At 39.1% G+C, this 16,795-nt stretch overlaps 1 protein-coding gene across 15 annotated transcripts in view; it reads right to left on the reverse strand.

The window, feature by feature from the left end:
* CAMTA1 (calmodulin binding transcription activator 1) overlaps positions 1-16,795 on the reverse strand; it is a 129,072-nt gene that overhangs the window by 36,329 nt on the left and 75,948 nt on the right. For 2 of the 15 annotated variants that reach the window (XR_012488589.1, XM_074306368.1), the window contains exon 1: positions 3,492-3,651. The exons of 9 other annotated variants lie outside the window; for them this stretch is intronic. Coding sequence is in view for 3 of the 6 variants with exons in the window: in XM_074306368.1 (XP_074162469.1) it covers positions 3,492-3,621 (130 nt within the window). In the remaining 3 variants the exon portion in view is untranslated. 4 more of the 15 variants (XM_074306372.1, XM_074306374.1, XM_074306366.1 and 1 more) reach the window with 4 other exon arrangements.

Raw genomic sequence — 16,795 nt, forward strand, 5'->3', positions numbered from 1 at the left:
TAGCCCTTTGGGCATAAGAACAAATCTTTTTTCCAAACTACAGGTGACTTTTAGTCCCTGATGGACAAATGATTTCTTCCATGAATTCTTAATTTGCGCTCCCCTACACTTATTTACTGAACAATGCCATTTGATTATCCTGCCAACAGATCAAATTCACTGTCCAAAAAAAGTCACCAGCTTTCTTCTGAAACTGATTCTACTCCCAACTTCCCCATTTCTTTTGACAACACTATCATTTTCCCAGTCACCCAGGCTCAACATCTCAAGAGTCATTCCTGATTCTTTCCTCTCACTCAACCCCCAACAGTCCATCGGTTGACATTTTTTGCCTCCATGCCTTTATATATGCTTTTGCTAAGTTGTGGGATTAACTCTCTCCCTCATGTCCTCCTGTTTGATATTACCTCCATTAAAAAGAATTGATATATAATGATATATATATATATATATATACATATATATATATATATAAACATAGCTTGAAGTCCTGCAAAGCTCTTTTTATAATTATATCATTGAATCTTCATAATAACCCTGTGAGGTTGATATTATACATATTATCCCCATTTTACAGATGAGAAAACTGAGGGTCCAAGTGGTGACCTTATTTATCAGTAGTCACAGAGCCAAGTGTAAAAAGTAGAATTTGAATCCAACTCTCCCTGCATCCAAGTCCACTGCTCTTCCTACTATTCTATGCTGCCTCTCATCATTCTTTTTGTCAACAGCTCAGGTGTTACTTTTGATCAATTAGAGAAGATCCTTTCTGCTTTCAACCTCTCAGGCCATTTAGTTTAGCATCTTCCATGCTCTTAATCGTTATTTATGTTCTACTTGTAAGTTCTTTGAGGATGTGAATTATGCCAGTTTTCATTATAGTATCCCCGCTGTCCAGCATAGGGCATTGTATATAGTAGTTACTTAATAAATTTTTTGCATTAGAAGGAACTTTTAGAAAGAGGAGCTTTATGAGGTTCTGTGTTTCCTTTGTTTTTTCCCATGGAATCTTTCATGATAATACATTTTAAAATTAGTGAATTATCAATTTTACATGACTGTTATTTCACATATCAGTTATTCCCATAATACTTTTTTTTATTTTATCATTTTATTTTTATTTATTTTTTTGAGGCTGGGGTTAAGTGACTTGCCCAGGGTCACACAGCTAGGAAATGTTAAGTGTCTGAGACCAGATTTGAACTCGGGTCCTCATGAATTCAGGGCTGGTGCTCTATCCACTGCACCACCTAGCTGTCCCCAATTCCCATAATACTTTAAAGTTTACAAAGTGCATTCTTCCTCCCACCTGTCATATTCCTGAGATTTTGAGAAAGGCAGGAGATAATTTATTGTTTCCTCATCTCTTTGTAAAACGTGATAATACTTACAATGCCTACTTCCTAGGGTATGATGGGAAAGTACTGTATAAACAGGATTGATAATCATTGTCTTCATTTTGTAGCCTTTCTGAGGTTCCATGAGGTGGAGGAACTTCCTCAGGCTTACACTGTTAGACAATGTCAGAGCCAAGGAGGACCGTGGCACAAAAAATAGGAGCAGCTGATAGAATTTATGAATAGAAAGCTAAAACAGGGCTGGAATGTTCAAGACTTTTAAATCAATCAATCAATAAGCATTTATTAAGTGCCTACTATGTTCTAGGCACTGTGCAAAAAAGAGGCAAAAGACAGTAACCCAGAATCTAATGGGGAAAAAACATGTGAATAAATCCATAAAAACAAGCTACAGAGAGATAATTAAGAGCGGGAAAGCACTAGAATTAAAAAGGATTGGGGATGGCTTCCTACAGAAAACGAGATTTTAGTAGGAATTAAAGGAAGAGGGATGTCAGTGAGCAAAAATAAGAAGAGAGCATTCCAGACATGGGTCACAGCCAGAGAAAATGGAGCTAAAAGACAGAGGTCTTGTTCAGGAAGTAGCCAAAAGGCCAGTGTGTGAGTCCTAATGGAACATGTCAGGGAGTAAGGTGTAAGCACCTGGAAAGGTAGGAGGGGTTTTGAATCCCAAGCAGAGAAATTTGTATTTGATTCTGGGGGTGGCAGGAAACCACCGGAGTTGGTTGGTAGGAAACACAATTTAGTGTTTTGATGGAGAATGGATGGAGTGGGGAAAAACACGAGATAGGTTCTCCCACTGTCAGGCATTGTAATGATCCAGGCTTCCCTGGCTTCAACTCCTAGAGAGAATAGGCCTTTCATGATCCCCCTTAGTCTAGCACCTTTCCTTTGTTGGTTGTGTCCAGCTTGGCTGGTACATGTCTCCTTTGGGGACGGCTGTCTGCGTGCTGCCTCCCTCCCTGCGAGCTCTCCCCAGGGCCTTTATTAACTCTTCCACTTGCATCCCAGCACAGGGTTGTGCACACAGTAGGCACTGCATAAATGCTCTATTCACTCAGTCCTAGGATGTTGATCTAACACTCTCATGCCGACTTCTACCAATTGGTTCTGGTGCCACCACAGAAGGAGGAGGACTGCTCTTAGAATCCCACGGGCTCCTTTTCAATAAGTTCTTTTTCAAAAATGACAAAAATGAAGAGTCACAACTTTTGGCTTTATCCCACCTATGTACATGGGGTGGCCCACGGACTAATCCTGTTGTCATGAGTCAAACACACCCATCATACTGTTATAATAGCTAATGCTTTTAAAGGGCTTTAAAGCTGGCAGAGCGGTTTACATGTCTTAGCTCCTTTGATCCTTACATCACCCTGGGAGATAGGGGCCATTATCATTATCCCCATTTTACCCACGAGGAAACTGAGTCATCCGCGTGCTTCCTGTGAACTCCATGATGCACTGGGGGTACAAAGAAAGGCGAAGGCACACTACTTACAAACACACTTCCTCAGGTAGTTCTTGTAAGGGGGAGACAACATACAGTTATACAAAGGATGCGGGGTAAAGGAGCGGGCCGGTGACCTGCAAACAAGGATCACTAGCGAACAAGCTCCCGGAGAGCAGGCCTGGCTTATCCCTGTTTTGGGCCCCCAGCAAAGAGCAAAGCTCGGGGACCAGCAGGTACTTCATCCATGCCTATTGATTAGATTGATTGTCTGGGGGAGGGGGGATTCAAACTCGGGTTTTCTTGACTCCAAACGCGCCCACACCGACCTGTCTCCGTGATCGGGCAGGGAGGGAAGCTGAACAAAGACTGAGGGGGAGAGTGTTGATTTTCCCACCAGGAACGGGATGAACAATGCCAGGCTAGCGGCGGCTCTGGGAGATTTCAGCCCGGAAACCGCCTTGGTTGGCTCTTTCTCCTCAGAAAAGCCTGAAGGGAGGGAGGGCCCTTCCAAGCTGCCTTCCACCTCACCTTTCCGATCATTTGGATTCAGTTTTGCGGCCAGTAGAACGGTTAGAAGCTGATTGTTCCCCGCGGGGGCAGGGAGGGACCCCATTTCCCTCGGCCCCTCCCTGCACACTCTCCCGGAGTGAGGGGGCTTCTAGGCTAACAGAACCCTCACTTACTCTCGGGCCTGCCTGCAAATCTCCCTTCCGCCCAATCCGAGTTTCCGCAAGGCCCGCGCTTGTTTCCGATCTCTCCGGACCCCCGCGCTGGGCACGGGACGGAAAACCCGGGGCCGGCCCGCGCGGCCATGTTGGCCGGGCCGGGCTTTGTTGCAGCGGCGAGTGCCGCAGTGTGGTGCAGTGCGGGGCCGGGCCCGCCGTCCCCGCCCCCGCCCGCCCGCCGCCCCATCGCCAGGCTGATCACGCACGCGGCGCAGACTGACGGCTCCCGGCCCCTGCCCCCCGCGCGCCCTGTCAAAACCCTCCCCTGTCGGCAGCGCTGTCCCCGTGGAAAGGAGCCCCGCGTTTGCCGCAGAGGCGAATGGTTTTCCCGTCCGCACGTTGGACGCCCTTCCCCGCTGCCGTACAGTCCGCGCTTTCCTGAAGCAATTATTTACCTCTTAACAAAACGATACCGTGCTTAAGGGCATGTCTGAGCCTCCCGGTTCCACAGTGGGAAAGCAGTGACAATTAAAATGAGAAAACATTTGTGGATTCGGGCGGAGGCCCTGAGCCGGCCCTCGGAGCCGAGCAGACTTCAGACCGATTCTTTCTTCTCTGAAACAATCATCTATACAGCGAGACCCGGCACCTGCTCCCTTGCTAGTAAAAGGCACAGCTAACTGCCTGAAAGGACTATTTTCCCATTACTGACAATTTGAGTCTGGAGGAGACAATTTTATTGGAACTGTGCCCTTCCGTGAGAACAAAACTTGACCATAAAGTATTCGGTAAATTCACAATCATTTTTGTCTCCTTTTAAAAATGTGTCAATCACAAGATAACGAAAAAAAAAAAAAAACGCAGATGTAGCAGACGATTTGTGGTTATTACTGATCACCTGCAGCAGCAAAAGTGCACCGTGCATTTTAGAGACTTATGCTGAGGAATGGTGGGTCCCTCTTGTCATCGGCGTCCCTCGAACACAGGATTAACCGTGGCAGAACTGGAAGCACGATGTACGGTTTGCGGTTGCTGAGGGACCGGGCTTCAGCGCTTCCCCTTCTAGCCGTAGTCTAAACAAAGGAAGTGCCGACTCAGCAGCGGGAGATTCCAAGCCAGAGGTTTCCAACACAGCCCACAACAGGTTTGCCGCAATAGTCTGTAGTGAGGCCGAGAGCAGGGACAAAGGCTCGAGCGCTTACTGCGTCTCTAGGGCCACACGGGATCACGGGGGAGCTACAAGCGAACACCCCGCGAGTCTGCATCTGAATGAAGCTTAACAAAGAGTCCGCAGCTCGGCTTGGCTCATTCTGAACAGCTTTCGGAGCTTCCTGTACATTTCTTCTAAAAGCAGCAAGATAGCTCAAGCAGTAAGCACTGTGCATGTAAAATGGAGGTTGCTGCTTTATTGAAAATGCTAAATTTGCATCTTTTCATAATAAAGGATAGAACGTGGGCTATAGGCGAAAGAATAGATAATGATGATAGATTCTTGTCCTACAACCCATATTGGCTTCCTATAGATTTCTGATCGATAGTAATAACAATTGTGGTTTTGTCACAGAAACACCACCCGACTAGTCTATTTGCCTTAAAAAATTGGAATTTCAAAAAAATAAAAAACAAAAATTTTGGAATTTCTAATCCTTTTTTTTTTTTTTTTTTTGCGCAAAAATACAGGTCGCCCACAAAAATTATATTGAAGGGATAAGTTTGTTCTATCATGAAATTGCCAGTGCAAAGGTCAACACACAAAGTTCATAAAAGCTTATGCCCATGTTCCCATGTTAAAACTAGAAGAGCTGCATGTGGGAGAGACTACAACAAAGAATGGATTTCCATGACCCAGGGATTTGTCATCAAGTGGCCAGCCAGATTTTAGAATGACACCATTGCCTTAGAATTCACGTTACAGATCATTTGAAGGGCAAGGAAGAGACGCATGACATGACCGAGTAGGCTAAAACAGGAACAAAAAATTACACAGGAAAAGCAAACAGCATAAAGCATGTCATCTGAGAGCTGAACATCGGGAAATGAAGGTGGGTCAGTCACAAAGCAAGAGCGAGGGATTCCCCCTAGACACCCTATATGCTCCAGAGTTTTCAGGACACGACCATTGAAATCCAGAACAAGTGAGGATTTCCATTCCCCCAGATCGCTGAGATTTTGGATTCCTTAAAGAAACAGCTGTACCTAAAGGCCATGCATCTGTGTGCCCCATGTGGGCCCAGAGAGAGTGCCCCACTCAGAGTCATGTTGGGGCAGACCCATGGCAAGAACTCAAATCTGTTCTGTTTTTCTTCATCTCAGTTGATTTCAATAACATTTAACTTAGTAACTGTTATTAGTGCACAGATTATTAGTGCACAGAGTGGGTTTACCATCATTCTTCTCATAACCACCTTATCCAGCCTACTAAAACCATCGATGCTTTCCTATGATTTCTCTATTTCCTTGCTTCCATATTTGCACTGTTATCCCATTCATTTCTTTGAGACACCTCTCTGTGACAGTTCTACATTCACACACAGGTACAATAGTTTCTAAAACAAGGCCTATGGTGTTTGAGTCTCAAAATCAAAATGTTTTATGTACGTACTTTTCCCACCATCCTGGTAAATGATAAATCTAAGATGGTCAGGGATAGTAGCAGTCCTGGGAATATAAAGGACATTCAGAAAACATTTCCTAAAGAAAAGATCCCTATACTACTCAGTGGTTTCTGGACACCTGGAGAAAACACATTCCTGCTGCTGAACTTAAAGCATAAAGTAAGAGTGGTCTCAAGGATGTTTTTACTTCCTCTGACTTGTAGCGTGTTAATAGTAAAGATGTGCCTGGTGATCTGAGCTAGCCCTCATTCACTCACACCATACCCTGCTTCTATGGAAAGGTTTTGTTGCCCCCACCCACCATCTTCACCTTTTCCTTTCAGACATTTAGCTTAGATAGTGACCTGTGTTGACTTTCATCATCACCACTCTTCTGGTTGCTTTTTCTACTCTTCCTCCTCCCTGCTGCTACTCTATATTCCATTTAAGGAGCCTGTCGACTTATGGAGGAAAAACAGCATGCTGTAGTAGTGGTGGGGTGGTGGGACTGGAAGAACTAAGGTTACAGAGGCATCTATATTTTATGATTGCTTATGCAATTGCACTACTATGGGAACCTCTCACAGACTCTCCACAAGATACATCACCACTTTAGAAATACTCTAATATCCTCCTCCTTAATTGGTCCTTCAAAAGCCATCCCATGACTACTCCTTCCATACACTCTGACATTTCTCTTCCCAACTAAAAGTGTCCCTGGAAATCTCCTCTTGACCTTCCACTTTCCTGCCAAAGGAACACATCCACGTGCACCATGCCACAAGTTAGGGACAACTTTCCCCATAAAGGCAGTATTTTTCTCCACCAGCATAAGTGAATTAGCTTTTATACACACAAAAGAAAGAGATTCTGATAGGAGTCTGCCCTACTTGCTGGGGGCCACTTCCTTTCAACACATCAGGCAACAATATGTTCAACATACAGATAACTTGAACAATTTACGTTTTTATAATGCTTTAAGGTTTGCAAAGCATTTTACATAATTTTACGTAATTTCCTACTTACAACAATCTTGTGAGGGAGGTACTGTTGTTATTCCCATTTATAGAGGGACTCAAAGAAGTCAAGAAACCTGTTCAAAATCACATAAATAGAAAGCATCTGATATGGGAATCAAACCCCTGTTTTCTTCTTGAATTCCATATCTCTCCCTCTATTTGGATATTATATGGTTTATTTTCATGCTCATGATGAACATTGATACTAGGAAAATTCTAGTATGCTCTCTCTTCAGAGCACTAATATCAGACCTTTCCAACTATGATCTTATGATGGAGGATGACATCTATAAAGTGGGGACCATTAAATGAATATAGCCTCAATAATGTCCTACCACATGGAATACTTGAAATCTGTGCAAATTGGTGGCAAAAGTCATGCTATCTTATGCAAAAATGGTGTTTAAAAAAGGAAATCACAACATTTTATTGACTTTTAAAAAGGAAATCCCATAGGTCTAATTTCTATAAGGCTTCCAATGTCTCAACAGAAAAACCTCTTAATATGCTGAAAAAAGGATTAGTGATTAACCTCTTGTTGGAGATAGTCTATCAGAAACATGAAAATCCTTTACAGACCACAACCACAACAACATGGGAAATTTCATTAGACAGTTAATTACAAACCTAAACAATCATGTTCATATATGTATATATGTACACATATATAATAAGATAAATTCATGTGAGCTTTCAGAAGGAAGACAAAAAATTACTGAAAAATGGCCCCCAACCTACACCAGTAAGATAGCCTAACATTTTAATATATTAACATCAAATATTTAAAATCATCTCTTCTCCAGCTGCTCCCTAGAAAAAAGCCTGAGGGAGAGCCGTTTTTTATCTTAGCTTTTTTTTTTCCCCCATCTGTAGAGCTTAGTGTGGAGCATGGCACCCAAAGCTTTATAAATGCTTTTTCATCCAATCAGCTACATGACCATTTAACCTCTCAGTCTCAGTTCCTTCATCTGAATATAGTTGGGGATATGACTGGAATACTTCCCAAAGATGCTGGACATGAATTCAGGCCCATTCCAGATGATAAGCTTTTAGTTATCCATTTCTGTTAATAAGGGGGCAAAAAAACTCCACCAGAAGGGGCCGAGGTGTTTGCCCAGCTCTGTGGGAAGTACCCCCTGCCCAATTCTCTCCTACAGTAGAGAATGAGGATATTAATAATATTTACACATCCTGCCTTAAAGGGTAGTTGTGATAGATGCTGTGTATACCTTTAGGAGCTATAGAAATATGAGTTTTATTATTATTGTTATAAAGTTATGACCCACTATGGTCCAAATAATGATTTAAATACACTTAGTATCAAAATTATCAGGGTGTGTTGATAAAGGTAAAAAGAAAACTTTAAATAAATTTTTATTTAAAAATTTATAGCCATAAGGAATTTTCTTGCAAGCTTCTGGAAAATTAATTCTAAAGAACAATGAGCACTGGAATAAAGGGATATAATTTAAAGAAAGTGAAAAGTTGCGTTGTTGAAACAGAGTTACTGTGATCCAGCAACACTTTAAGTGGCACTCTTTGTTGGAAGCTGTCATAATCTGGAACCCCAGGCTTTTCTGTCAGAATCTTAAATTTCACCAGCTGAATGGACCTTTTGTTGCTAGTACATTAGCAAATTCCAAAGAGCTTTGTACACTGTTTTCTATAAACTTAATTGATTTGTTTTTAACCACTAAATTAACTTATAGAATCAGCTTTCTTTTGAGTATTATTGTAAGTCAGCCAGCCAGCATATAGCTAAACCTCTTCCCCCCAAAAGGACTAAATGTATTTGTCCATTTTATGCTCAAGATGTGCTCCACTTCCTGCCCTGAGTCCTCCCCAATCTCTTCCTTAACAGATGCATGTCAGGAGAAAAGATAGAATGAGTTTGTATTAATGTCCTCCTCTCTATTCTTCATTCTCATCAGAAAAGAAATGAAACAAGAGGGGGAAGGGGGCTGAGACAAGAAAAAAGAGGGAAAGGAGAAAGCATATTCATGAGTCACTCCCGGGTAAACAGAGACCCATGTAAAATTTTAGCAGACCTGAGACATCTAAGAGAAATCTTTCATCACACAATGATTTTTGATCCTAAGGGTAATTTAATAATTGTCAAAGTCTCAAAAATTAAGTTTATTGGCCTCTTTAATTTCATTAAAAATGTATTTATCTGGTTTGCTTGGGCACACTAGATAACTTTCAGCATCTAAATAACTTGACCTACCCTTTATAAATGATAATCCTGTCAGTTTTTCCCTTTTTGTGCTATCATCTTTGATAGCATAAATATACTCCATGCCATGCTGACTTTTAGGGCCATACATTTAGAGTGGTCAAGGACATAGGAAGTTTTCGAGAACTTTATCATAACATCCTTCTGTTATGATGAGGAAACTGAAGTACAGAGAGGTTAAATGATCCGTCCAAAACTATATAGATCTTATTTCTCAGCTGCCTCTCAAATGGTACTGTGATCACTTCACTATGCTGTATTTCATGAATTCAATGGACAATAAGAATATGAACCAATTCTAAATAGTAAATAAAAAAGAGAGGGATCCTGGGAACGACTGGAATTTATTAAGTCACCAGATGACTCCGTCAGGTTGGGGCTTTAAGTAAGCTCACTTTTAGAGCTGCAAGTTTAGTAACTAAACTGGCAAGGAGAGAGACTTGACCAAAGGGCCATATTTTCAGAGAAGCAGAGGAACTAGAGACTAAATTGTCTGTATTCGCTAAATTATGGAGAAAGCAAGAGAGCTCCAGAAAAACCATGTTCTCGTGCTTCATTGACTAGACTAAAGCATTTGACTGTGTGGACCACAACAAAATGTAGCCAGTTCTACCAGATCATCTTGCTTTGTCTCCTGAGGAACCTGTATTTGTGCCAAGAAACAACCGTTAGAACGGAACATGGAACAACTGGTTTAAGATTGGAAAAGCATATGACAAGGTTGTGAATACTGTCACCTTATTTAACTTATATGCACAGCACATTATGCAAAATGCCAGGCTGGCTGAATCAAAAGCTGGAATTAAAGTTGCTGGAGAAAGATCAACAATCTCAGATATGCAGACAATACTACTCTGATGGCAGAAAGTGAGGAAGAATCAAGAAGCTTCTTGATGAGGGTAAAAGAGGAGAGTGGAAAAGCTGACTTGAAGCTTAATATAAAAAACCTAAGATCTTGGCAGATGGTCCCATCATTCCTTAACAAATAGGAGAACAAAGGTCAGTGTCAGATTTTATATTCTTGGGTTCAAAGATCACTGCAAATAGCAACTGCCGCCATGAAATTAAAAGACCCTTGCTCCTTGGAAAGAAAGCCATGGAAAATCTGAATAGCAAGTAAAAATCTGAGACACCATCGTGCCAACTAAGGTCCTATAGTCAAAGCCATGGTTTTTCCAGTAGCAATTTATGCTATGAGAGTTGGACTATAAAGTAAGCTGAGTACCACAGAATCAACACTTTGAATTACCGTGCTGGCGAAGACTTCTGAGAGTCCTTTGGACAGCAAGGAGATCAAACCAGTCAATAATTAAAAATATTAATTCAGACTTTGTATCGGAAGGTCAGATACTGAAGCCGAAGCTTAAACACTTTGGTCAAATAATGAGAAGGCAGGATGAAATAGAGAACTCTAATGTTAGGAAAAAATGAAAGCAAAAGGAAAAGGGAATGGCAGAGGATGAGATGGTTATCCTGGAAATAATGAACATGAATTTGGACAGACTAGAAGATAGAGGGATCTGGCATGCTAGGATCCACGGGGTTTTGAAGAGTACTGAAGGAATAACAGCAAAACCCAAAGCAACATTTGCACATGTTGAGTTTGAGGTGTCTATGGGACATCCTTTTTTAAAATATCCAAGAGAAAATAATGTAACCCATCTTCTATAAAGGATATTACCTAAAAGTTTCTCCCTTCTGTAATATTGCCTTCCATTTTTATAGTATGTATATATTTTTATTTTTGTAGTATGCAAAGTATTTTCTTTTATCATCTTTTTGTTATTGCTTCACTTGTATAGTACATATAGTATATTTGTAGTACATATAGTATAGATATGAAACTGGAGATAAAGAGAGGGGCTAGAATTAAATAAAGAGATTGGGGAAGCATTTGCAGAAAGAAGATAATTGAACTTCTGGGACCTGATGAGACCATCAAGTGAGATCCTCTAGTCAATGGTCCCCTTCCCCCTCAAGGTTTAGAACTTAATTAACTCTCAAGGCTGCAGTGAGCAGCATCACAAATGACCATATCAGACAGTATCCTATACCAGAACTCTCTGCTAGAAATAAGTTTATTTCATAAGTATAGTGAACCTTAGTAGTTGCGGTAATGACCCAGAGGGATGTTAGTGATCGACAGTGGACTTAAGGTGGGTTATACACAATCAACAATTAGATCATCTATTTTAATGGCAAAAAAAGTATTCAAAATGAACAGAACCCATTGGAGCAGCCTTGAAAAGCACATGAGAAAAGCTCCAAGGGCTTTCCTGGCTGGGTTCCATTTCCTATCAGCCCAGGTACAAAATGTTGTAACCACAGTATGTCTTTGTGGAAATTTGGCAGAAAGGCTCTGAGGAAAATTTGATTTCTCCACAGACACGAATTTGAATTTCAGATCAGTGTAATGAGACCTTTTTTTTTCATCTACTGAGCATTACATGAAAAAGACATTTTTCCAAAGTCTTTTTGTTTTTTGTGTTTTTTTTTTCATTTTCCCCCATCATGCTGCTTATTTGGAATACACATGACAGACGCTACATCTTTATTAAAGGAATGTATATTATTAGTTACAAAAAATGTTTAACACCTCATTCACTTGTTTTTTTTTTGTTTTTAAAGGTTTTTTTTTAATGTGCTGATGGAACTGTTCCCTGGATCAGCAACAATAAATGCATACAGAATTGGATATTCAAAAATTAGTTGCTTTGTTTTGTTTGCCAAGGCATGGACCCTGCCTCCTATCCAATAGCTAATGCCATCACAAATGACCTAAACTGATCTAATTCATGTCTTAGCAATGTCTTTATTGCCAGAGAATGAGGAAAATCTTGGCCTTGGCAGGTAAATGAATGAGGGAATGAGTGATCGTCAAATACCATCTGCTATTTTAAAACACGTTTATTTGTAGCTCAAGTGCATATGTGCCCTCCTGTTGCTATTTGGATTGGGAATGAGGGGCCATCTCTCATTCCATTTACAGCCCTTGGCTACACTGGCAGGAAGGGCTGATGTAGCAAAAAAAATGGCATGGTTCAAACTATTTCTGTTAGAAACTGTAATTGCTGCTTGGGACATTTCTTGACAATTTTAGGAAGTTCAGAGAGAAAGCCTGGTAAAGTCACAATTCCCTCCTGGAACAGATGGAGCTGCTGGAGAACACATTAAGCCAATTAGAAAGCGGCCACTGCTTTTCTCCTTGAAGTCCTTCAGGTTGTCTGAGTGCAGGGCCAAGGGCAAGAGCCAGGCTGAGCTAAGGAACAAGCTGTACCACTCTGATCTTTCCAAAGCAACTGCTAAATTTAACTATACAAAACCTGTCATAGTCTACTTTTTAAACTCCTCAACTCTTTGTGATAAAACTCTTTAATCACCAGAAATGAGTTTTTGCACTTTGATCAGCAGAAATGTGGGCTTTCCCTACTCGGAAACACATACTGATGTCCAGTCTGCTACATTTGTCACAGATCTGGCATACTGGATGCCTCACTGCAAGGGAAATGGTAAATACTGCAAAGGGCTGATGGTTAAACACCGTATAAAATGTCATACCTTTAACATGTATGGAATCTCAAGAAAGGTAAACCAGAAGGCCCTTTTGTCCCAGAAGACACAGCGGAAACAATGAGAGCCTACAGATGTCTCACTAGACTAATGCAGTCTAAAGAGTGCAGCTAGGTGTGGCGGTTTGGAACCAGGATTCCAATCAGAATAGGGAATTCTGGTTAAAAAATGGGAATCTAGAATACACATTAGAAATTGTTATATAACTTCATAGTCGGAGGGCGTTGGCTGAAGGTAAGTGAATTACCTAGGGTCACACAGCCAGTATGTTTCAGGACTTGAACCAAGACCCTGACTTGGGGGCTCACTCTATAACCACTTCATCCTACCCATTAAGAACACAATAACTTCAAAATAGCAGATGATTGTAACAGGTGATAATGAGACACCTCTCCATACACACACACAAATAAGGCATTAAAAAAAAACTTTATAAAAATGTGTAAGTATAATGTATATTGAAGAAAGTAAAGTGAAGATGAGGATTTGAATAACATAAGGAGAAAGAACAAATGAAGCAGGGAAATATTGGAAAGACTGCTATGAACAGGCAGATGCTAGAACATCTGGAAAACATAAAGACATTTATAATTAAAGTTTAACAGATATTCTATTAGATAATAAGGTCTTTGGCTAATATGTGAAATGATTTAATTTTTTTGGAGGGTCAAATTAGAATATTAATCACTTTTTAGACTGGTTTTATCAGCATCTAGTACAAGGTCTTATATATTACATAGATGCTTAATAAATGTTGAATTGAGAGAGATATTAGATCTTATACAGTAAAATTCAAGAAAATTTATCTGGAGAAAAGAAAATAGCTTCCATGGAAGAATGGAAAAAAACCAGGACCGAGAAGGATCTGGAAGACAAAAGGGAAGGGAAAGAAAATTATACAGGACAAAACATTTATATCTATCTCTTATCTGCATTCTGAAATTTTAGTCCCAGATTTTATTGGGACCATATCACATTCAGATTAGAGCATAAGATAGGATAATATTTGATTTAGCAGATGTTCTCAAAACATAAAATGCAGGACTGGCTAAAGTGGGAACATTGAGATTACTTTGAAGAATTTGCTACATTCAGAGTCACGCTAACACTTAATAAAAATAGGGATGTCTAGATTTTTTATGCACATTTCTCTAATTGTAATGATGGAGGCTGAATCCTATTACCCAATTCCATCATATGGATTCTTCTGATGATAGGACAATTGCTATGATTTTGAGATGCCCCTGGTCAACTGTAATCATCTTGGAGAATGTCAGATTTAGACACAGAAATATGGCTATTTTCATCCAAATTGGTCTGAAATGGTTAGAGTTCAAGTATATTTTTAGGATGATAGTTGATTAGTTCCCTAACAACTTGTAAACTTATAAAAATATTAGTAGTCTATTTTTCTTCTTTAAATACAAAACAATAACATAGTAATAAGGATCTTCCCCCCTCCCCAGAAATCAATTAAAAATAAACAATTAGCATAGAGGCTTGGAGAGACTTACATCAACTGATGCTGAGTGAAAGGAGCAGAACTAGGAGATCATTATACACTTCAACAATGATACTGTATGAGGATGTATTCTGATGGAAGTGGATATCTTCAACATAGAGAAGATCTAATCCAATTCCAATTGATCAATGATGGACAGAATCAGCTACACCCAGAAAAGGAACACTGGGAAATGAGTGTAAACTGTTAGCTTTTTTTTGTTTTTATTCCCAGATTATTTTTACCTTCTGAATATAATTCTTCCTTTGCAACAACAACAACAACAAAATTCAGTTCTGCACATATATATTGTACCTAGGATATATTATAAGATATTTATATTTATGGGAATGCCAGCCATCTAGGGGAAGGGGTGGAGGGAAGAAGGGGAAAAATTCGGAACAGAAAGAAGTGCAAGGCATAATGTTGTAAAAAAAAATTACCTATGCATATGTACTGTCAAAAAATGTTATAATTATAAAATTAATTTAAAAAATAAATAAAATGGGAAAAGATAAATGATTAGTGATGCAGATTTGTGTACTTCATTCTGTCTGAAGTGTGACTACGAAGCAAAGAGGTGGTTTCAGAAATAAACAAGAATTTCTATGGAAAAATCACTAGACTAAGACTCAGATATCTTGTTTCATTCTTAGCTTTGCCACATGTTATCTATGTGATCTCAAGTTGGTCACTTAATCTCTAGGAATCTCAGTTCTTTCAACTGTAAAATGAAGTTGTTGGAGTAATTGTTTTATAAGGTCCAGTTTTAAATTATATGATTCATAGGCATAAATGGGTTTGTCTTTTTTTTTTTTTTTGCTTTGTCTTAGAACATGATTGCTATTCCTATCCTTTTTACTTCACCTGAAGTGTAACAGATTATGCTCCAGCCCCTTACTTTAACTCTATGTGTGTCTTCCTATTTCAGTGTATTTTTTGTAAGCAACATATTATTGGATTCTGGTTTGTAATTCATTTTGTTATCCTATTTTGATTTATGGATAAATTTGTCCCACTCATATTTATGATTGCTAATTATGGATGTTCTTCCATTCTATTCATCCTTCTCTCTCTCTCTCTCTCTTGCTCTTTTCCCTGTCTCCTCCTCAAAAGTTTATTTTGCTTCTAACCAGTTTTCCTTTATTTACCTTTCCTCTTATCAACCCCTCCTATTCCTAATTTCCAACTGAGTAAGAGGAATTTTTATATTACAAATATATATATTATATAGTATATATTATATTAGAAATATATCTTTATATATAATTATTTATATCCTTGTATATAGTTATCTACACACAGGTACATGAACACATGAATATGTATATATATATATATATATATATATATATACACACATAGGATATATAGAGATATTTCTGAGAGAACCAGTTCAAATGAGAGTGAGGTTCAAGAGTTACTCACTCTCTCCCTTCCATTATAAAAATTCTTTGTGTGCCTCTTTTATAAAAAATAATTTCTCCCATTCTTTTTCTCCCTTCCTCTTTCATCCAGCACATCCTTCTTTCTCACCTTTCCATTTTGAAATCAATCCAACATAATAGACTCACCCCAATAGATTTTTTTTTTACCAGATTGTTAATTCACTTTACATGATAATCTTTCCATTTAGGAATGTAAACAGTTTAACCTTATTAAGTCCCTTATGAGTTCTCTTTAATGCTTATTCTTTTATTTATCTTCTGAGTCTTATGTTTGGGTGCCAAAATTTGTACTCAACTAGTCTTTTCATCAGAAATTACTATAAGTCTTCTATTCAATTAAATTTTGATTTATATTCAAGCTTTGCTGGATAGGTGGCTTTTGGTTGTAATCCTAGCTCCTTTGCCTCTTGGAATATTATGTTCCAAGCCCTCTGATCCTTCACAATATTTGCTGCTAAATCTTATGTGATCTTGACTATGGCTCTATGCCATTTGAATTATTTTTTTTCCCTGGCTGCTTGCAATATTTTCTCCTTGACCCCTGGGAACTCTATAATTTGGCTACAGTATTCGTGGACATTTTAATTTTGGCATATCTTTCAGAAAGTTTTCACTGGACTCTTTCTTTGTTCTGTTATTTGTTCTCATTTCCTTATTGAAAATCACAACCAGGCTTTTAAAAAAAAGTTATGGCTTTTAGGTAATCCAATAATTCTTAAATTATGTCTCCTTGATCTATTTCTGAGATATTTCATGGCTTTTTTCCTATTTTTTCAGCCTTGAATTTGTTTTTATTATTTCTTGCTGTCCCATGGAATCATTAGCTTCCATTTGACCATTTCTAATTTTCAGAGTTATTTTCTTTAATGAGGTTTTGTTTCTCTTTTGCCATTTGACCAATTCTGATTTTGGGGGAGTTATTTTATTCACTTTTTGAGGGGGTATTTTTTTATC

This window comes from Sminthopsis crassicaudata, chromosome 3 (assembly GCF_048593235.1).
Source record: "Sminthopsis crassicaudata isolate SCR6 chromosome 3, ASM4859323v1, whole genome shotgun sequence".
Lineage (NCBI taxonomy): Eukaryota > Metazoa > Chordata > Mammalia > Dasyuromorphia > Dasyuridae > Sminthopsis > Sminthopsis crassicaudata.